At 41.8% G+C, this 22,352-nt stretch overlaps 1 protein-coding gene across 1 annotated transcript in view; it reads left to right on the forward strand.

Annotated features, from left to right (window-relative positions):
• The first annotated feature begins 4,981 nt into the window (after nt 1-4,981).
• NRAP (nebulin related anchoring protein) overlaps nt 4,982-22,352 on the forward strand; it is a 58,834-nt gene continuing 41,463 nt past the window's right edge. The window contains exons 1-13 of the mRNA XM_083741177.1: nt 4,982-5,299; nt 5,680-5,774; nt 7,886-7,973; nt 11,470-11,574; nt 12,853-12,951; nt 13,147-13,254; nt 14,458-14,562; nt 14,648-14,755; nt 15,776-15,868; nt 16,533-16,637; nt 18,961-19,077; nt 20,137-20,241; nt 22,099-22,203. Of these exons, the coding sequence (XP_083597303.1) occupies nt 5,228-5,299; nt 5,680-5,774; nt 7,886-7,973; nt 11,470-11,574; nt 12,853-12,951; nt 13,147-13,254; nt 14,458-14,562; nt 14,648-14,755; nt 15,776-15,868; nt 16,533-16,637; nt 18,961-19,077; nt 20,137-20,241; nt 22,099-22,203 (1,305 nt within the window). The 5' untranslated portion in view covers nt 4,982-5,227. The remainder of the gene's footprint in view (nt 5,300-5,679; nt 5,775-7,885; nt 7,974-11,469; nt 11,575-12,852; nt 12,952-13,146; nt 13,255-14,457; nt 14,563-14,647; nt 14,756-15,775; nt 15,869-16,532; nt 16,638-18,960; nt 19,078-20,136; nt 20,242-22,098; nt 22,204-22,352) is intronic.

The following is a 22,352-nucleotide window of genomic DNA, read 5'->3' on the forward strand; positions in this document are numbered from 1 at the left end:
TCTATTGCTGGCACCACCTGCTTTGAGGGGGCTTGGGTACACTCAACACTTTGAAATTACATGATGCCTCCCAAAGAGTCCTGGGAACTGTAGTTTAAGGGTGCTAGGAGCTGTGGCCCCGTGAGGAGTGCAGTTATTATTGCAATTCTTTGAGGGAGGAATCGTGCACTTTAGATGTATTGTTACAAGTTTGGGTGAGCGACTGACACCCTATAACTTCTAGATTTAGTACAGTGGTACCTCGGGTTAAGTACTTAATTCGTTCCGGAGGTCTGTACTTAACCCGAAACTGTTCTTAACCTGAGGTACCACTTTAGCTAATGGGGCCTCCCGCTTCTGCCATGCTGCTACCACGCAATTTCTGTTCTCTTCCTGAAGCAAAGTTCTTAACCTGAAGCACTGTTTCTGGGTTAGCAGAGTCTATAACCTGAAGCGTATGTAACCTGAAGCGTATGTAACCTGAGGTACCACTGTAAAGGGTTAGAATCATAGCTGCCAACGTTTCCCCCTTTTTAAGGGAAATTCCCTTATTCCGAATAGGATCCTCGCAAGAAAAGGGAAAAGTTGACAGCTATGGTTAGAATATGGACAAACTCATCAACTCACCAGTTAAGCAAAGTGGTTAAAACTATGCCAAGCGCTGTTGCATTAAAGTTTAGGATCACAAGACCATTGCCAGCTGGGGATAAGCTGATTGCTGGTCATTATCACATTAAAGATGGGTCCTTGGGTCTGGAGAAAGGTGTAGAAGTTCAGCTTCCATTAGTAGGAAAACGGAGGGAGCAGGCTTTGCCTGGGGGAGGGGGGGAAGTGTCAATTTACAGGAGGCTCTGGTTTTGGGAGAAAGTTGTTCTGGAAGATGAAGGGAAATAAAGGGAGAACCATCTTGGGTCTGGCTGAAGGAGGCTGCACTGAGGCACCCGGAGCCATGACCGACTGCTGCTTTGGTCCCGTGCTGAAGCAATGACGGGCGATGAGAGACACTCCAGGGGCATAATGTTCTGCACCACCTCCAGTGAAGACTTCCAGGTGTCAATGAATAAAGACAGTAGTCTCCACTGCTTTGGATCTTCCCAATGGAAACACAGCTCTGGGTAAGTGCCTGAAGCTCCTGGAATCTCCTGCAGCTGCTTAGTGGAGATTGGAGTGTGTATGCACTAGGGGTTCCTAGCTAGGCTGACTGAGCTATCCTCCTATTCAATCTTCTAAGTGGGTCTCTGGTCTTTTGAAGGGTTGCAGGTCAGTGATACAGAATCTGCTTTGCATGCAGAAGGTCCCAGGTTCAGTCCTGAGCATCTTCTAGGTAGGACTTGGAATGTTCCCTGTCTGAAATTCCAAAGAGCGGCTGTCAGTCAGTGTAGACGATACTGAGCTAGATGAACTAATGGTGTGACTCAGTCTAAGGCAGATTCCTAAGTTCCTATTGTGTCTCATTATTTTCAGCCCAAGAAAAATCTCAAATGCTCATTCCTGATGTATTTCAGCAGGGGTTTCTCAGAAATCCAGGCTAGCCGCAAACACTATTGAACTGGAAGAGTCTGATTCTGGTAAGACAGGTCCCTATGTTTTGCTGTAAAGTCCTGCTTATTTTTATATATATATATATATATATGCAGGTTTTGGTGTCCTCGGGTGTCTTCCCGTGTAAAAGTTGGGGTGTCTAGGCGACGTTTCGACGAGGTCTCACTCGTCATCTTCAGGCTGGTGCTTTCGGCTTCTTGTTACTGGAACAGAGCGGGATCTCAATGTTTGAGTTCCTATAAATACTGTAGAGGGGGTGTGGTGTCTAGCCTCCAATGTTCTGGGCAGAGAGGAAGTTCCCAGGCTAGTGTGCCTTTTCTTCTTTTGTTCCTTAATTACTTTCCTTAATTACATATATATATATGTATGTATGTATAGGACTATAAATATATAGGGCTATAAATATGTTGTTGTTTAGTTGTTCAGTCGTGTCCGACTCTTCATGACCCCATGGACCAGAGCATGCCAGGCACTTCTGTCTTCCACTGCCTCCCGCAGTTTGGTCAGACTCATGTTTGTAGCTTCGAGAACACTGTCCAACCATCTCATCCTCTGTCGTCCCCCTCTTCTTGTGCCCTCAATCTTTCCCAACATTAGGGTCTTTTCCAGGGAGTCTTCTCTTCTCATGAGGTGGCCAAAGTATTGGAGCCTCAGCTTCATGATCTGTCCTTCAAGTGAGCACTCAGGGCTGGTTTCCTTAAGAATGGATGCGTTTGATCTTCTTGCTGTCCATGGGACTCTCAAGAGTCTCCTCCAGCACCATAATTCAAAGGCATCAATTCTTCGGCGATCAGCCTACTTTATGGTCCAGCTCTCACTTCCATACACCACTACTAGGAAAACCATGGCTTTAACTATACGGACCTTTGTTGGCAAGGTGATGTCTCTGTTTTTTAAGACGCTGCCTAGGTTTGCCATCGCCTTTCTCCCAAGGAGCAGGCGTCTTTTAATTTCATGACTGCTGTCACCATCTGCAGTGATCATGGAGCCCAAGAAAGTAAAATCTCTCACTGCCTCCATTTCTTCCCCTTCTATTTGCCAGGAGGTGATGGGGCCAGTGGCCATGATCTTCGTTTTTTTGATGTTGAGCTTCAGACCATATTTTGCGCTCTCCTCTTTCACCCTCATTAAAAGGTTCTTTAATTCCTCCTCACTTTCTGCCATCAAGGTTGCGTCATCTGCATATCTGAGGTTGTTGATATTTCTTCTGGCAATCTTAATTCCGGCTTGGGATTCATCCAGCCCAGCCTTTCGCATGATAAATTCTGTATATAAGTTAAATAAGGAGGGAGACAATATACAGCCTTGCCGTACTCCTTTCCCAATTTTGAACCAATCAGTTGTTCCATATCCAGTTCTAACTGTAGCTTCTTGTCCCACATAGAGATTTCTCAGGAGACATAGTCAATGAAGCAGAAGTAGATGTCTTTCTGGAACTCTCTAGCTTTCTCTATAATCCAGCGCATGTTTGCAATTTGGTCTCTGGTTCCTCTACCCCTTCGAAATCCAGTTTGCACTTTTGGGAGTTCTCGGTCCACATACTGCTTAAGCCTGCCTTGTAGAATTTTAAGCATAACCTTGCTAGCGTGTGAAATGAGTGCAATTGTGCGGTAGTTGGAGCATTCTTTGGCACTGCCCTTCTTTGGGATTGGGATGTAGACTGATCTTCTCCAATCCTCTGGCCACTGCTGAGTTTTCCAAATTTGCTGGCATATTAAGTGTAGCACCTTAACAGCATCATCTTTTAAAATTTTAAATAGTTCAGCTGGAATATCATCACTTCCACTGGCCTTGTTATTAGCAGTGCTTTCTAAGGCCCATTTGACTTCACTCTCCAGGATGTCTGGCTCAAGTCCTATAGGTAGGTTTTTAAAATACAATACAATACAATACAATACAATACAATACAATACAATACAATACAATACAATACAGGGATGGAGAACCTCAGGCAGAATGTGACCCTCCAGGGATCTCTATCAGTTCCTCAGGACTCTTGTGCCACCCGCCCTCTCCCCAGGCCATGTCCATAGAATTCCAATTGTAATACAATAAAGTACATTATAAGAAATAAGATGCAATACAATACTATCAAAATATTAAAATATCACTGTATTTTTCCGTGTATAAGATGCCCCCATGTATAAGATGACCCCTATTTTTTTAACCTGAAATTAAGAAATTGTTTAGCTTTTAGGGTGGGGTGGGGGAGGTCACTTTTGCCAATTGCTCACCTGCCCACCATTGCTGATTGCTTGCCACAGCCAGTGCCGATCGCACACCTCGCCACAGCCTCCAATTGTCTGCTCGCTCGCTGCCACCAACGGCCCACCCACCCACTTGCCTCAGCCGCCAATTGCCTGTCCACCTCACCACAGCCACTAGTTGCCTGCCCAATAACCACAGCCAATCGCCAGCAAGCCTTGCCGCAGCCACCAATCACCCGCCCAATCGCCGCTGCCATTCTCCTGCTTGCTGCTGCCATTAATTGCATGCCCCCCTCTGCAGTCACTATCCGTGTATAAGACATCACCCAAATTTGCCTATTTTTTATAGCAAAAAACATCCTCTTATACACGGAAAAATACGGTAAATTACAGTACAATGGATATGCCATCTTCTGTCTTCAACCACAAAGCCACAGACACACTACAGACCAGCTGACTGAAGATTCACAGAACAAAGTTTGGTGAACCCTGGTCTAGAATGATGGATGTGGGGATACTGAGGAGAATCCCTGCCAACTCTTCCAGGACAAATTTGTCCCAATCACTACAACGCAGATTTTAACTCAAAACGTATGGCATTCTGCGCATATGGAATAAAAGTTATAGCTGTCAACCTTCCCTTTTTTGTGGGAAATTCCCTTATTCCAGCGCCGTTTCTGCTGCTTCCCACTGCTATCCCACATTGTTAGATATCCCGTAGACTGTCCCCGGGACAGGTGAGGCTCCTGATCCCTTATTTTTGAATCTGCTGATCCCTTATTTTCAAATCTGAAAGTTGACAGCTATGATAAAAGTATATACGGTACTTCATCTAGAGAAATATATGCTGTTAAACAAGCCTTTTTCAGTTGGGCAAGGTCTGTTAAGGCTGACTGACCATAGCATTTTGTGGCCAGATAGCGTATATTCTGAGGAACAATCTTGATGTGGGGTATATTGTGGGCACTGTATTCCATTTCCTGTCAGTGCTGGAAACTGAATCAAGTTGTGTACAGAACTCTCTTGGGAAGCTGCCTTGCCCTGCTCTTCTTTCTGTAATAATGACACTGCGAATAGGTAATAATCTAAAGATGAAGCGACATATATTTAGAAGTCCATCCTGAGGTTCTGGCAACTCAACGTTAAACCCCATAGCTTAAATATTAACAATTAGATGTTCTTGCTCATATGACCATGATGCTTCACTGTGAGTTCACTCTTCTATTTAGAGAAAGGTGTTGCTGAATTCTCCCGTCTCTTTCCCTTCCATGAACTCTTACACAGTTGCCAAAATAGCCCCTCTTAGTAACTGGCAGCTTTAAAAACCAGACAACAGCTGAGTTCGAAGCACAAGCTCAGCAGTAGACAAGCAGAAGCTTTGGACTGTGGATTGGTGTGACAAGACCGGAGTGTGACTTATAGGAAACAAGGCATTTTAAAGTTATAATTTCCTTTGAAATTTTGATACAGTCTTTTCTATTTCCTTCGATAATTTCAGGATGAATATTCAGCCTTGTGCCAGATGTGGCTACGGGGTTTATCCTGCAGAGAAGATTAGCTGTATTGATCAGGTCAGTAGATGCTGTTATTCTTCACCATTATGGAAAAAAATATATCTTACATATTACCCACTAATATGCTTTCAGATAGACAACCTGCATCTCCTTTAATTTAACTTGGTAGAAAATATTCTATGCTTTCATAATCTTAATTCATGTCGGGTAAATTGGATGTCAGAACTGAACTTTGCCAAGGGTGTAATTTGGCGAAACATTTTACATCTTTTAAAGGTTACACGCGGGAAATTGATCTTTGGCATATGCTTTTTCAGACTGTGAGAAGAGTTGTTTATTAGACTGCCAAGAATAATCAGTTATACGTTTTTAAAGCAGACTAATAAAATCTGAAACACAAGCAACTTTCACTGTATTTTTATCCTTGCTATTTCTAGACATGGCACAAAGCCTGCTTTCACTGCGAGGTCTGCAAGATGATGCTTACCGTGAATAACTTTGTTAGCCACCAGAAAATGCCTTACTGTCAAGCGTAAGTTTTTCTCCAGATATATAGCAAGGCAACATTATGCCTATATTATCCATCAACAGGTTCAGTCTGGATCGAATTCTGATACTATGGAAGTCATTTTTAGATTATCAGTCCACCCCATAGATTAGTTTGCTTTATTCTCAGTGTTTTTACTCTGAAAAACTGTAGGAAACTCCTGAGGTGTAGTCATATTACTTTAACATAGTGAACAACCAAAAAGAAAAGAAAAGTCCTGAAAACAGGATTATGGCACCTTAACATATTGTGAGAAAAACTTTAATGGATCAGAGCTGAGTAAATTTAACTGGTGTAAAAGCATACTTTGGTACAGATTATTATATTATTTTAAAATCCAAGGAACTCAGTGTAGTGATTGCTTAGGTTAAGAGCCCAACTAGATGTGATGTGGCCTATCTGTTGAGTTAATGGTTAAGAGTATCTCTCATTGCTAGATATCTATATCTCTTTCTCCATGTCAGCCCCTTTCCACCATGTCATATACCCAATAAAATTACCCCCATCTTGAAGTTGCTATGTGCTCAGTGGAGGGGAAATATTCCAGTACCTGAACTGTATCTGTGTTTCCCCCCCTCCCCCCCCATGGTAAGTTAAGTAGTAACAGTTCCAAAATTAATCAGATCCTCCCAATGAATGCTACACAATTTTTTAAATCCAAAGGAGAAAAAATAACCATGTTTAAAGCCATGTTTTGAGTCCCATAGCTGGAGCGGGATGTAGTAAAAAACAACTATGATCTAGTCAACACACAACAGTGTCTCTGGGATGATTAAATGCACATTTAAACATTGGTAGTCATTTGCAGTTATTACGTTACTGTAAGAAATGTGGAATAATCCTTATGTTGTAAAAGTGTAGCCTGTGTGCAGTGACATATACAGTCATACCTCAGGTTAAAGTAGCTTCGGGTTGAGCATTTTCAAGTTGTGCTCCACAGCGACTTGGAAGTAACGGAACGTGTTACTTCCGGGTTTCGCCGTTCGCGCGTGTGCAGACGCTCAAAATGACGTCACACACATGCGCAGACGTGGGTTGCGTTCGCTTCGGGATGTGAACAGGGCTCTGGAACGGATCCCGTTCGCATCCAGAGGTACCACTGTATTGGCTTCAGCGTATCTTGGCGGTTGATGGATAGTGTTGTTATATAATTTAGTCACTAGGTGGCATTGGACATACAATAGCTATATATGGGTGATATCAGCAGTCTCCATTCTGCTCTTGTTTGAGAGATATAAATAAAAAAATTGTTCGGCTTCCTGATATGCACTGTATACATTACATGGCACCAGGTAGTAATGAAAAACAGTTTATCAGGCTTGCCTGTCAGTGTGCAATAAAATCTCATTGTGAATTGCAAGAAGCTTTCAGCATGTGATGGAGCACTCACACAGCCATTATATTATGAAATCAGAGTTGGCACAATGATGCTCAGTTTATCTGGTGGCAGGCATCTGGGATCAATGGACAGTCCACAAGATAGTTGTAAATACTTTTTTTTAAAAGGGGGGGCTAATTTTATGTAGCAACTTTATTGAAGACTAATTGACCCCAAGGTTCCTTAGTCAAAATCTTTATAATGTGCAGCACTGATTATGAAAATGACCATGTGGTGTAATAGAAAAAAAGAAAAAGAAATTCTCCTTAAACTTGGATCATTTTATGCCCTCTTTATTTTTTTATTTGTAAGATCAAATATTCATAACCTGGTTACTGCATTTTGACCTTTGTTACATATGATAATAATTTAATATAAGTGTGGTTGTTAGAGCTGAAAGATAAGTAAAATACAGTGCTTTCAACTTGCAAGTCAATATGTTCAGTTTTTCTCAAATGTTCTGAAATGAAGAAGTGGCTTCTGTTTTTTGGGCTTTTTATTCTGCAATTTCCTTTTGTTAATAGAAAAGCAACATTGATAGAATGAAACTTTAAATTAAGATGTTGATAACTATTCAAAATGAAACTTTGTATGTGAGAAGCTAGTTGTATTTTAGCAATGAGTTCTGTGTTTTAACATATGTACATACATATAAGTATTTGGTTTTTTGAGGGACATTGATTATTTCTTTCCAAATTGTATCTGCTTTCTTTTACAGACATAATCCAAAAAACAACACATTCACAAGTGTTTTTGAGACACCAGTAAATATAAATGTGAAAAAACAGACTGAAGCAGTAAGCGAGGTAAGATACCTTAGGAATTAATGTGTTTAATATTTGTCAGTCATATCAGCATAGCTACCCATATTCTTTTTAGGGTGATGATAGATGTACCAAACCCTTCATCCTCCTTTTTTCATATCTGTATGCAGTTCCCCACCTCTGCTGCTGCTTTGGTGGCATCTCTTTTCCCAGTTTCATTTCTTCTAAAGCGATCTCAGCCAGTCAGCAATCACTTACTGTATCTGATCACATCATAGTGCTGTGTAGTCACATGAACTGGTTACTGTATGCGCACTATTAAGCACAAATGCTAGCTTTAAAGTGAGAGTGATGGTTGCTATAGTCATCATATGGGTGATCCGAGCCAATCAGATATCTGGTCATCAAAAATGAATCTAACTATCAAATGCTGCCCTTTCAGAATGAATTGGAGGGTATTTCATTGTCAATGAAGTTGTTTACAATGTGGGCCCCTTTCTTGGATCATCCTATTTCCTTCTGAAGGTTGTAACAGAAGATAGAACCTGTGTTAGCCAAATCTCAATTAGCTAAACCCCATGTAGAAGCCACACAAGGGCAAACTGTGGCTGCTCTCAAGCTTGACCTTGACACAATGGTATGAATTCTGCATCAATTCAAACACCAGGTTAGAGTTGAAGGAATGGGCTTCTACTGGACTGCACAGGGTTGTCTTGTGGACTTACATTGTAAAGGCAGAAGGGGGAAAATATATTAGCAGCCTGATTAATAATAATAATAATAATAATAATAATAATAATAATAATAAACCTTTATTGTCACTACACCACCTGTGTGCAGTGAAATTAAACAAGCCCCCCCCCCACTCAGTCTTGTTCGCGCTCTGTATGCTTGTCGGAAGTCAATTGCACCACTATTTTTTTCAATTCAGCAGCCCAACACCCCACGGATAAAAACTGTTCTTTAACTTGTTGGTGCGGCTGACTATACTTCTGTATCTCCTGCCTGAAGGTAGGAGATTAAAGAGGTGCTGGCCAGGGTGTGAGTCGTCCCTGAGAATTTTCCTTGCTCTCCTGAGGTAGCGGTCTCCTGCGATGTCATCTAGCGAACTCTGAGGACAGCCCATGATGTCATGTGCTGTATTCACCAGCCTCTGTAGGGACTTCCTGTCCGTGGCTGTCAAACCAGTGTACCAGTCATATAATTGTAGAGTTGGTAGGGCCATCTAGTCCAGCCCCTTCAATGCAGGAATCTCAACTAGCGCATCCATGACAGATGGCCATTCAACCTCTGCTTAAAAACTTCTAATGAAAGAGACTCCACCACCTTCCAAGGGAGTCTATTCCAATTCAAATCGTACCACTGCTGTTGCAATGTATGTACAAAGCAGTTGCATAACCAAGTGTTAGCATTTCAGTGCTAATGACAATCCCACGCACGCAGTGAGGCTGTACATTCAAAGTTGCCCCACAACATTGTAGCAACTAGGGATCGTATTTTGCACATTGACGCACGCTTTGTCCACCCAAGACCCTTCAAGTGTAAGGAACTGCAGAACTGAATGATTATGTTTGTGACGCAATGCGAAAACTCCAAGTTTTAAGATCTGTACATTTTAAAGACCTGGTTATACTCACAAAGTGCGTATCTGAAAGAGCCCTACTTAAATAAGAACTGCAGAACATCTTAGTGGTTCCTTCAGCCATTGAAAATCTACGTTCTTCCTCACCAAAAGATTGCTAGGGATGCTGATCTAAGGTGTGGAAAGTATGCCGGGTTCAGTCAGTTAGAAGAGTTCGTGTGCACGGTTTCTGCTGCTTTGTTTCACGGTCCCATGTCATCCTTTGAAATTTCATTTCAAATGAACCAGGAAACTCAAAGGAAAACTCTGCTGAAACTGTCAAGTCTTTGACACCAAATCAAAAAGTGTCTGCAGATTCATTAGAATCTGAACCTAGGTTTGCTAAACACACACACAAAAAGACTTTTCAAACCTCTGATGAACCTGGCACTTGGATCTGAGTTTTTAACAAAATTGTAAAGTCGAGTGAGTTTTACATGGTTGCATTGGGTAAACTTGGTGAAATGTCAGGGGGCTGCTAGCTGTAGGAAATCTGAAATCCTTCTGTGCTTTCATATATATATATATTTTTAAAAACTGCCTTCCGAGTTACAGCTCTTCCAAATTTCTAGATTTAAAATTTTATATCTTGCCCCAGTTTTCACAGTAGAAAGAGCTGATGCCTAGAACAATTTTATGCATGCTTACTCAGAATTAAATCCCTCTGCATTCATTTGGATTTAGTTCCAGGTAAGTGTACACAGGATTGCAGTCTGAATGTATGATAAGAATAGGATAAGGATATGACAAACACACATGCTTTTGTTTCCTCTGAAGTATCGGGAATATTGTTGTCACAACTTTAACATCTTCATTCTATATTGTTCTTTTCCAAGATAATTCTTGAAAAATTCTTACATATTTAAAACACACATGCAGGATTTGCAATATCTCTCACTAAACCTATAACAACAGCAGCAAATACATTTCCTTCTAAACTGTGCATGACAGATTTGCTCTGGAATGTGTTTGAGATTAACAACAATTTCTATTTCTGTTTGATGGCTGTGATAAGAGATCCAGTTACTTCAATATATGTGTGTGTGAGTGCTAGATCACTTTCCTTTTCTTTTGTCACTTAAGAAACACCCTGCTCCTTTCAATCACAAAAGGAAGTTTGAGGTTCATAAAGTGGTTTATAAGACTCAATTTTCATGTTAATATTTTGTACACAGTAAATTCATATTGGGAAACTGACGAAGGTACCAAGAGAAGCCAATACATGCCCAGTTTCCTGTACTGGGATCAAAAGACATTATTTTCTATTTTATATTTTTTATACAAATGTTTGCATACTAAAATAATGGGATTGTCTTTTTTATTTGGTAGTATCGCCATTTGTATCCCTTCAAGCACACCATGTCTTATTTCAGAATCTCCCCCCCCCCCCCAATACTTGCTGCCTTGTCTTTTTGCTGTTTCAAGTGACTTCAGCTCTAACCCATTCATTTTGGTAGTTCAGGCAGAAGTGGAGAAAATTACACCAAAAAACAAAATTCTGAGGCTGGGTATTCAAAAATGAATTTCTGCGACAGAATTTTCCTTTTGAAATTCAGAATATACAGTGGTACCTCAAGTTACATACCCTTCAGGTTAAATACGCTTCAGGTTACAGACTCTGCTAACCCAGAAATAGTACCTCGGTCTAAGAACTTTGCTTCAGGATGAGAACAGAAATCCTGCTTCGGTGGTGCGGCGGCAGCAGGAGGCCCCGTTAGCTAAAGTGGTGCTTCAGGTTAAGAACAGTTTCAGGTAAAGAACAGACCTCCGGAACGAATTAAGTACTTAACCCGAGGTACCACTGTATAGGGAACAGACTGAAGAGGAAGCCTATCTTTCTTTAATATTGGATATGAAGGCTGGCATATAATCCTCTGAAATAGGTTTCAAAACAACATTTTGGGTCTGTCTATGCAGATTAAGTACCGAGAAGAGGGTGAGAAGTTCAAATCTGTTTTTCACTGGAATGTGAAATCCGGAGACATGGAGGCTGCGAGGAAGATGCAGCAGCTAAGCAGTCAGGTAGGAGATCCGTATCGATAACTTACTTGCTAGTGAACATTCAGCAGATGCTCTGCTATCCTCCAGGCTCCTAGGTTGCGCCATTTACAAAACTGTAATTTTATGCCCTTAACATTCTGTATTACCGTAATACAAATGACCCCTTTATGTTTTCATTTGGTTTGGAAGCCATTTTCAAAATATGTCTCCAATTATTCTTACTATTGCCATTGGAATGCTATGACCTGGATCCAAAACACTCTTTGGGTGTAAGCCTCATCTGGTTCTGTGAAAACGGTGCCAGGAGAATGCTTCATAGATCAGGCCGTACATGTCTTTGGCTAAGATACTGGTAGCTTGATCTGAAGATTTATGATGCCTTCATGCAAATACTTAGGATGATGTATTATGCAATTTACTTGCTTTTTTTAAAAATCCCATATGGTTTTCATTGTTAATTAACTAGATATTTGCAATTCTGTTTAAAAAGGAAGAAAGAAAACAATTAAGGAGGAGGGGGAGGAAAGCCCTAGGTCAGCAAAAAGTTGTGCTAGTTGCAGTCTGTGTTTCATAGTACCACTACTTCCAGAACCCCACTACTTCCTCCCCTCTTCCTCATATTATATCTGTAACAGCTCAAGAGATTTGGATGTGGTTAGAGGAAAATGCTTTTTCCTCCTCTTGCCTGGGGCCTTCCCTTTGCGTAACCTTCCTTCAGATCACTCATAATTTCAAGAGGTTTAGAGGAAAGGGGGTGATGGGGAAAGGGCTGCCTTGAGAGGTTCCTGATCTCCCCCCCCCCAAAAAAAAATATATATATAGCACTGGCAGTGGAGTTCTTCAAGCTGTGCCTACTCACTTTCAGAAAAGTATAGATTATACTGCCTTGTAATTATAGTATGTTGCAATTATGGGCAAACACACCAGGCACATAGGATTAGGATCTTGTCCTTTCTAGATGGGATGAAATAAAATTAACTGGAATGTCGGTTCAACTGAAATGAAAGAGGCTCACTGTGCTCAGAACTAAGGTGCCAGAATTTCATGTGCAGCTTATGGGTGCAAAAGTGCAGGGAATTGCTGGGAACTTTTCCCATGTAGCCACCAGCTTTAGAAAATTAGAAAGAGAATCTGCATGGTTTGGGGCAGGAGCCACCTAAGAAAGGAATGTGGTCACAGCCAGCCACATATTAATAGATTACATCCTGTCAAGAGTTTAATCCCCTGATCTTTAGAGATGGAGTCAAAAGTGTTTACCACTGTGCCTGTTCCTCATTTTATGATGTATTCTGTTTTTAGAAAGCCTACCGTGCTGCGTATGAAGAAGGAAAATCATGGTACTCAGAAACCATCCCAGATGCGGAAATGCTTAGGATAGCTCAAGAACAGGACAATGATGTAAGCGAACCTCCAGTTTATGACAGCTTTATTTGTGAGTTAAATATATCAAGGAGAGATCATCCACATGGACCTACATCCTTAGATGAGTGAACTTAAGGGAATTCATGGCAGAAAGGTTCCCCCTCTTCTCCTACCTCAGAGGAATTAGTTTGACGAACAAAGTTTAAACACACCTTTTTCTCTCTGTTGTAGTTGAAATATACTGAGGAATATGAGCAGCAGAAGGGAAAGGGCAGCTTTCCTGCTCTGATCACTCCAGCTTATCAAATAGCCAAGAAGGCCTCTCAGCTATCCAGTAACGTAAGTTCCTGGGGCATGTATTTTTGAGGGAGGGCAAAGAGATTGTAGTATAGAGAGGCAATATTCATAGCAAGAGTCAAAGGTCTAAATTTGATATATGATTAAATTGCCGAAAAGAAAAGAAAAAGAATGTGGACCATATCCAGTGTTCTCAGTCTGCTAGCATAAGAGCCCTTGCACTAGTAGACGGCAGCGGGCAAAAGTTGTGCAACAAAGGAATTAAATGAAACAACTGTGCTAGCAAAAACTTGTACAGCAGCTGATTTGTCTTGTGCAATGGGTTTAACAAAAATCTTTGATAATGTACTTGTGCTTTCCCTTTCACTTGGCTTTAGTGCTATGTTTGATACAACCCACCCATTTGAGTACATGTTGTGATTACTTTTTAAATACTTCATAACCTGAGATATCAACGATTTGGAGGCATGATTACACGGGGTTTGAAAAACAGGAGTATTTCTTCTCCCCTACCTAAATGACACCCTGCCCTCTTCAGTTCAGCTGTGTTTAATAGTCTTTATTGGCTGGTGTTTTTACTACCTGCCCGCATTCTTTGTAAGGTATAACATCCGCAACGATCTAGAAATCTATTTTAATTAACAATATGCATATCATTTATGATGAGAGAGAAACAGAAAGCCCAGAAAAGATTCACCTTGAAGATCACGAAGCAAAATTCTCTAGTTGTTATTCCAAGAATTATGTATAATGCTTCAGCAGAGATTGAAAATGAAAGCATGTGAGATTGTTATTGATTAGGCACGCTGGGCTTGTGTTCAAGAAAGCATTTTCATCCAAATAAAAATTTCAGCATTTCCATTTAGTTTAGTCATTTAACAGACTTTAATAGGCTTCTAGATTGAGCTCTTTAATGCATTTACTCCTCTGCTGCCATTTACATGTTATGAAATAAACATATTTGGCAACTGATGGGCTTGGGGTGAATTAAACTGGAGCAGAACATTTTGACAAATAAGGCCAGAATGTGTTGTTATTCCAGCCTCTTTTCATCAATAAGAAACTGCCGTTTCATTTGCATTTGCAACCAAGGAATTTAAATTCAGGGCCAAATATTGGAAACACTTATATTAGCAAATCCAAAGATCATCTATTTTTACTGTCATTTGATGCTTGGTTGCAAGAAATAAGATGGCAGTTCTTCATAGTTTTCAAAGGTTCTTTGACTCTGCTTCTCCACAATAGGTGGAATATAAACGAGGGCATGAAGACCGGGTTTCCAAATTCACCAGTGTTGCGGATACTCCAGATGTAATTCATGCAAAGGCTGGGGGGCAGCTTGCGAGTGATGTAAGTAGAACAGAAGAGCAGACCAAGTAGATAGACTTTCTGCTTGTTTATAGCTGTATGATTTAAACTCTCCTGATTTCTCCAGTTAAAATACACAGAAGAGTATGAACAACACAGAGGTAAAGGGAGCTTCCCTGCGATGATCACTCCGGCTTACCAGATAGCTAAAAGAGCCAATGAATTAGCTAGTGACGTAAGTTTCAAAAGTGTGATCTATATGTTGTCACATATTGGAGAAAAATCTGTACTTGGTCTTCCAAAATTATGGCCACTTTCCTGTTGTGAGAAAAATCCTGACATTGCTAGGTCAGTCAATCTCCACTGTTAAGGAGTGGAGACTTCTGTATTTTAGCATCATTGCATTGTCCAAACTTACTTTGAAAATAAGTGTCTGCTAATGAAACAAAAGGGACGCAGGTGGCGCTGTGGGTTAAAGCCTCAGTGCCTAGGACTTGCCGATCGAAAGGTCGGCGGTTCGAATCCCTGCGGCGGGGTGCGCTCCCGCTGCTCGGTCCCAGCGCCTGCCAACCTAGCAGTTCGAAAGCACCTCCGGGTGCAAGTAGATAAATAGGGACCGCTTACCAGCGGGAAGGTAAACGGCGTTTCCGTGTGCGGCTCTGGCTCGCCAGAGCAGCGATGTCACGCTGGCCACGTGACCCGGAAGTGTCTCCGGACAGCACTGGCCCCTGGCCTCTTGAGTGAGATGGGCGCACAACCCCAGAGTCTGTCAAGACTGGCCCGTACGGGCAGGGGTACCTTTACCTTTACCTTTAATGAAACAAAGGATAGACTGAAGTTTGAAGGAAATATGCTGATCTTAAGATGCTGGTTACTTCCCCGCTCTGTGGTGCTCCAAAGTTGGAGCAGTGGCTTTTGGCTGTTGGTTAGAGCGTTTGTTCTGTGCTCAAACTGAATACTACAAAATGCCATAAACCAGTGACCTCCTTCTCAAGAAATCAGCCTTGGCAAAACTTCTCATTATTTGGAAAAGTTGGGTGAGCACAACCCTTTTATACAACATGATGGTTTGGCATTGTTCCCCTGCCCACTTCTTAAAGATGGATCTTTCACTTTGCCTTTCTACTGTATGCCCCTTTGAGCAATTTGTATGGAAAATAAGCTCCGTGGGCTTTAAAAGCAAACAAATGCAATTTGTTTAGGTTGTAAGATCAGCAGAATAAACACATCCTTTTCACCTCCATTGCTTTCTCAGGTGAAGTATCATCAAAGATATGAAAAGGAGATTAAAGGAAAAGCAAGTCATTCTGCTGGTGCCTCAAACGAAAATGTGAATCAGTTTAGTCAGGTAAGGAGCAATGCAAAAGTATTCACATCTATATATATTAATTCATGCATATTGATGTGACTCTCTTCACATCTATGTAAGGATACTGATCTCAAGGCTTTGATGGCTTGCTCTTATGTAGCCATAGCCATAGCCATACCAACCACGCAGAAGAATTAGATAGCAGTAGACTCGGAAGAGTAATAAGGTTTGTAAAAAAACAAAAATATTAATTGGGGGGCAGCCTTAGGAAGCCCCCCCCCAAAGTATCCCACAGAATGCTGACTGGACATTGAGAGGCATAAAACAAAAAACTCAGAAGCTAGAAATTGAATGAGATGGCTTGAAAAGGAGACTGGATGAAGAGACAAATCAGTCACATCCACATCATATATTTAAAGTATATGGCTCCCCCCAAAAACAAATTCTGGGAACTGTAGTTTACTCCTAACAAAAGTACATTTCCCAGTATCCATAAAAAACTACAGTTCCCAGGATTCTTGGGAAGAAGCCACATGTTTAAAATGTGTGTCAGGTGTGCTTTAAATGTATGGTGTGGGTTGTGTTATAAAATATGGAAACTGTGAGGTATGCCTGCTTGTTAGGAAGACTGTTGGTAAGACAGAAATGAACCAAAATGAATAAGTTAAAGATAAGTAAATGATAACTATTGGATGTTCTTCAGGATTATATGGATGAATATGAAGAGCACCGAGGGAAAGGGAGCTTTCCTGCTATGATCACACCAGCGTATCTCAACGCTAAGAAGGCAAATGAACTGGCGAGTGATGTAAGTATAAAAGAAGAGGTCTGGGTCAGCGTGGGCCAGATGCAAGAAGTTGCTTATAATAACCAGAAGGTTCTCTGGTGTCATATTATTTGAACAACTAGTGGGAAGGAGTGAGACCCCTTAGGACTCTGGGTGTTCTTGTACCACATCCACTGATGTCAAATATAGCTGTCTATGACTGAGTGCACTATTTTAGTGGACCTCCAAAATAGAAGTATCGGTATGTGTTTATATGTTGTGAAAGATCAAACTTTGTTCTCAATTGGAATTAGCTCTAGAGGGTCACCCCCAAAGTAACCACAACATTCCTTTTCTGCTTAGGTATCAAAAGTGAGCAAAGTAGTCATGATTTCTATAATGATCAGGAAGGATTCAAAGAAATGCACCACTGAGAAGGCTTCAACCAACAGCCCCCATTTTAGTGCCCCCAAACCACTTTCTAAACAGAGAAGATACTTTTGAAAAACAGCTATATGAAAGGGGTGGGGAGTATAAAATCTACCAATGTCTACCAAAGCTCTTTGGGATGCCAAAGGCAGCCTTGCGCATGGGCTATTGTCTTTAAATAAATTTGTCTGCTATATGTTTGCTTTGAATATTTGTATCCTGTATGCATGTGTACATATATACGTGCATATACAGTGGTACCTCAGGTTACATACGCTTCAGATTACATACACTTCAGGTTACAGACTCCGCTAACCCAGAAATAGTACCTTGGGTCAAGAACTTTGCTTCAGGATGAGAACAGAAATCATGCTCCAGCGGCGTGGCGGCAGCAAGAGGCCCCATTAGCTAAAGTGGTCTTCAGGTTAAGAACAGTTTCAGGTTAAGAACGGACCTCCGGAACTAATTAAGTTCTTAACCTGAGGTACCCCTGTATATATAATCTTATTTGCTTTAGCACCACCAAAATGTTCTTCTCGCAGGGTTTTCATGCAATCATTGAATTGGAGGGTTGGAAGGCCCATCTAGTCCCACCCCTGCAATGTACATCCTTGGCAGATTTCCCCCCCCCCCAAAAAAAACCTCTGTTTAAAAACCTCCTATGAAGGATAATCCACCACCTTCCAAAGTAGTCTGATCGGCTGCCGAACAGCTCTTACCGTCAGAAAGTTCTTCCTAACATTTGGTCTAAATCTCAGATTCCAAAAAGATAATTGCTTGGATCCCAACATGCTTTTCCATTTCCAGAATGGCCCGCTCTGTTTCCAGAGAGGGAACCTTTGTGTCCCGTCTAATTGGTTTACTCAAGGAACTAGCACTGGAGTGATTAACCTTGATTCGGCTGCATCTCAGAAAATGTATGCACGCCATAAATAGCAACAGCAACAAAAAGCAGGCAGATGATGGAGTCATCATGAATCACCATTGCAATTTTACCAGGGCAAACATTCAGTACTAGGACCCTTACTTCTTATTCGTCAATATTTTCATTCCTGTTTAAACAAGGCTTTGCTCACTGTCTATCTCTGAGTGGAAATGTAATATTAAACGCTGGGTAACTATTGAATTATTTAGTACTATCTTAGGGTCCTGGCATCCCAGCTAATCTGCAGACATGAGTTCAAGCTTCTAATAATAACTCCAGTTAATATTAAAAGTTTTGGGCTGGCTGGCTGACTTCTGAAATGAGACGATTCCTATCACATAATCAGTCTGAATGAAACCAGTGATTGAATCAAGAGGAGTTTCATGGCTGAACAGGGAATTAGAACCCAGAGCCCTCTGACCCCTAGTACAGCACTCTAACCACCACACCACACTGGTTCAAATATTAATCATTGTACAGTGGTACCCCGGGTTACAGACGCTTCAGGTTACAGACTCCGCTAACCCAAAATAGTACGTCGGGTTAAGAACTTTGCTTCAGGATGAGAACAGAAATTGTGTGGTGGCAGCACGGCAGAAGCGGGAGGCCCCATTAACTAAAGTGGTACCTCAGGTTAAGAACAGTTTCGGGTTAAGAACTGACCTCCGGAACGAATTAAGTACTTAACCTGAGGTACCACTGTATAATGATAGCTATTTGGACAGTGATAAATTGTTACACTTTTCTAAGTGGTAGGAAGTTCAAGGGCGGTCCTCTGTATAAGGTTTCTTTCTTTGTAAAGGAGCAAGCTGGGGATCTAGAGTGTGATGTATTTGTAATAACTGTTTCTTTATAAATACTTGAGCAGGGCATATAGGAAGCAACAAATCCTTAAAGCAGGGCAGCAAAACCAATTGCCATGCTGACCGTGGAGAAGCAGTAAAGGAAACTGAAAGTGTGGCCAGCTAGTAGCCATTATAACTTGATTTGATCCTGCCTTTTTCTTTCTAGATAAAATACAAGCAGGACTTTTCAAAGATGAAAGGAGCAGCTCACTACCATTCTCTTTCTGCCCAAGAAAACCTAGTTCTTAAGCAAGCCCAGAATGTGAACAAGTTGTACAGTGAGGTAAGAAGGCCAGATGTAAATTTTATCAGGACACCCACACTGGTATCTGAAGAAGTGTGCATACACACGAAAGCTCATACCAAGAACTGACTTAGTTGGTCTTTAAGGTGCTACTGGAAGGAATTTTTTTTGTTTTGACCCACACTGGTTTGTCAGAGAAACAAATTGCATGGAATTTGATGGGATTTACTGCATAAGCTGATGCGTGTCTACTCAGAAGTAAGTCCCATGGCGTGAATTGCTGCTTCCTCCTGGTTAAGTGTGGCCTTAAGCATTTAATTGAGGTTGAAATCACATCCACACCAAACAATCTGAGAGCTCTTATACCAGTTTAAAGTCATGGAAAATCCTAGGAATTGCTGTTTGTTCAAGGTAGCTCAGTGAGGCCAGCACTCTTAGCAACAACTACAGTTCCCTTGAATTCTCCATGACCGCTTTAAATGTATGGCATGGATGTGACCAGGATCCCAGCAGGACTTTTGCCTGCCTAACTCTCTTTGAAATATACACCATATCCTCATGGCATACAGGACATTTCAGATTTCTTTCATGCTTAGCAACGTGATGTTCGTCCCCTTTGTTTATTATGAGAGTGACTATTGCTATGCAATGACCGCTCCCCGCTTAAAACGGGGGGCGCCCTTTGTGTGGACGCGTGCAGCCCTAGATCTGGAGCGGCTCCAACAGCATAGGCTTGGCTTTGCCTTCCCTCAGGTGGGATACCTGGAGGTCTCCGCCTACCTCAGTCAGTTGTCCAATCCCACCTGGGGGAAGCGTTGCCAAGGAGACCAGGCCAAGTAGGGGAGGGATTACCTGCCCACACAATAGAGGGAGGATCTTATCTGGGAATCCTCTCTTGGCTCCAGAGCTTCGTTGTCTCAAAACGTTGTCTTGAGTCGTTATTCCACATGACGTGGGGACCGCGCGGGATCTGGGGACTCTGCCTGTCCATGCAATAAAGCAGCTTCTTATTTCGCTTATTGCAGGATGTAACTGAAATACATAGCCAGACATTGAATATATTTTCACTTCTCACTGTTGTAAATTCTCATTTTGCAGGTGGGCTATAAGAAGGATCTAGAAAGCAGCAAAGGCCACAGTATTAACTACTGCGAGACCCCTCAGTTCAGGAATGTTAGCAAGATCGCAAAATACACCAGTGATGTAAGTCCTCAGTCATTTGCATGCAGTTCTGAGAAAGCTTAATGTAGTCACTGTGGGAATCGCAGTTTGTACATATGTGAATTCAAGATAAGAACAGGAAATCTGGGTAAAAACAGGGCTGGGTGTTTGAATTTAGAAATCTTTACAGGGAAGAAAAAGTACAATTAATTTATCAGTAATCCAATCAAACAGTTATTTGTTATTTGTAAATGTTTATGGTCTCATCTCTGTTTCTTGGTGGGTTCTTAATACCACCAGGTCACCTCAGACAACACTGTCTGAGTGCAAATTACAGAACAGAATATGGACCAAGTCATCTGCTTCTAACTTCAGATATAGGAAGATATTTTTGTTGAATTCAACACATTATCCTTTGTAAACAAAAGGTGTCAGAGGAGCTACATTGCGCTTCTTGGCATCATTTTTTTTGCTAAGTCCCTTTAAAATAATGGAATTTAAGAATTAAGCTTGAAAATCTAACTTTCAGATACAATGGAACCTTGGGTTACATACTGTCCTCCTTACGAACGCTTCGTGTTATGAGCTTCGCTAACCCGGAAGTAGGTGTTCCGGGTAGCGAACTTTGCCCCGGGATGTGAGCGGAAGTCGTGTGCCAGCGGCACGGCAGCAGCAGGAGGCCCCATTAGCGAAAGGTTGAGAATGGTTTTGGGTTAAGAACAGACCTCTGGAACAAATTAAGTTCGTAAATGGAGGTAGCACTGTACAGTGGTACCTCGGGTTACATATGCTTCAAGGTTACAGACTCCGCTAACCCAGAAATAGTACCTTGGGTTAAGAACTTTGTTTCAGGGTGAGAACAAAAATCATGCTCTGGTGGCATGGCAGCAGCAGGAGGCCCCATTAGCTAAAGTGGTGCTTCAGGTTAAGAACAGTTTCAGGTTAAGAACGGACCTCCGGAACGAATTAAGTACTTAACCCGAGGTACCACTGTTTAGACATTAATCACTGGGTTAGGCAAAATATCCTTAAAAGGCAGAAAAAGTCAACCATAGCTATTCTAAATATATTCTTGATAAACAATAAAGTTGAATTGCTTTCCATTTCTGTGGTGTGGCACTAAAATAGGAAAGTTCTTTATGGGTGGGATTCACTATGGCAAACATTCCACCTGTGCAAACATATCAGCATCCTAGATGGGGCAATCCTTGCTCACCTCCTCCTGTGCGCTATTCTGTGCAGGGCTGCCCAATGGTAAGCAAGCGGGCCCTGGCTAAGACCTTGCTATGGAAGGATTTCTTCACTGTATTTGGGACTAAGGAGAAATTTTTCTTCAGACAAATTGGGCCTGTCTGGGGGTTTTGCCTACCTCAGCAATTGTCACAACTTGATGGGAGATAAGGCATGGGTGTGTATCCTAGTTGGACGATGTGGTCAGAACCACCGCCAGCCCAAGGGAGCAGATCCTGTTCAAGGGATCCAGGGTGGAGATGTTTCTGTCCAGACACCCAGACTGGGGCTGATGCACCATGGCTGCACCCACCTGATCTTGGACAGCCTCACCCTGATTTGGTGTGTGTCATAGGGCAATCCGTAACCTTGGTTAACCCTGCCAAAAATAATCAACCAGCAGATGGGTTGGTTGATTCAGGATACAAATACAATGTCTACGCCAAAACCTGTTGCCCTCTGTAATCAACAAAGTTGTGGCCCATTTAATTTATTGAAATTCTTGGGGCCACTGTCTGCACCTTCACTGCCCCTGGGCAAAAGTCTTTGTGTAGGGCTTCCATTGAGAGGGTTCATGAGGTGAATCCTGCCCTATGCCTTGCTCATTTTCTTTGCAATATAAAAGAAGGAAACTTCTGCGTCTGAGAGGAGGCTTGTTTTTGTATGCAGCTCAAGTACAGAGAACATTACCAGAACCAGAAAGGTCATTATGAAGGAGTTGGCATAGACAGACGCACAGCACATGCCATGAAGGTTGGAAGTCTGGCAAGCAACGTAAGTTGTTGTAAATGCTTCGGCAATATACTATTTTGATATGGCTTCTCATCTTAGTAGGGTCAAATGAAGGATAGCCATAGGTTTGATTACTTCTGGGAAGGTGAAAGCGTTAGCAGGAAATATGAAAATGGGGGGGGGGGGACTGT

The sequence above is a fragment of the Podarcis gaigeae genome (genome assembly GCF_964106915.1).
Source record: "Podarcis gaigeae genome assembly, chromosome: 5".
Classification (NCBI taxonomy): domain Eukaryota; kingdom Metazoa; phylum Chordata; class Lepidosauria; order Squamata; family Lacertidae; genus Podarcis; species Podarcis gaigeae.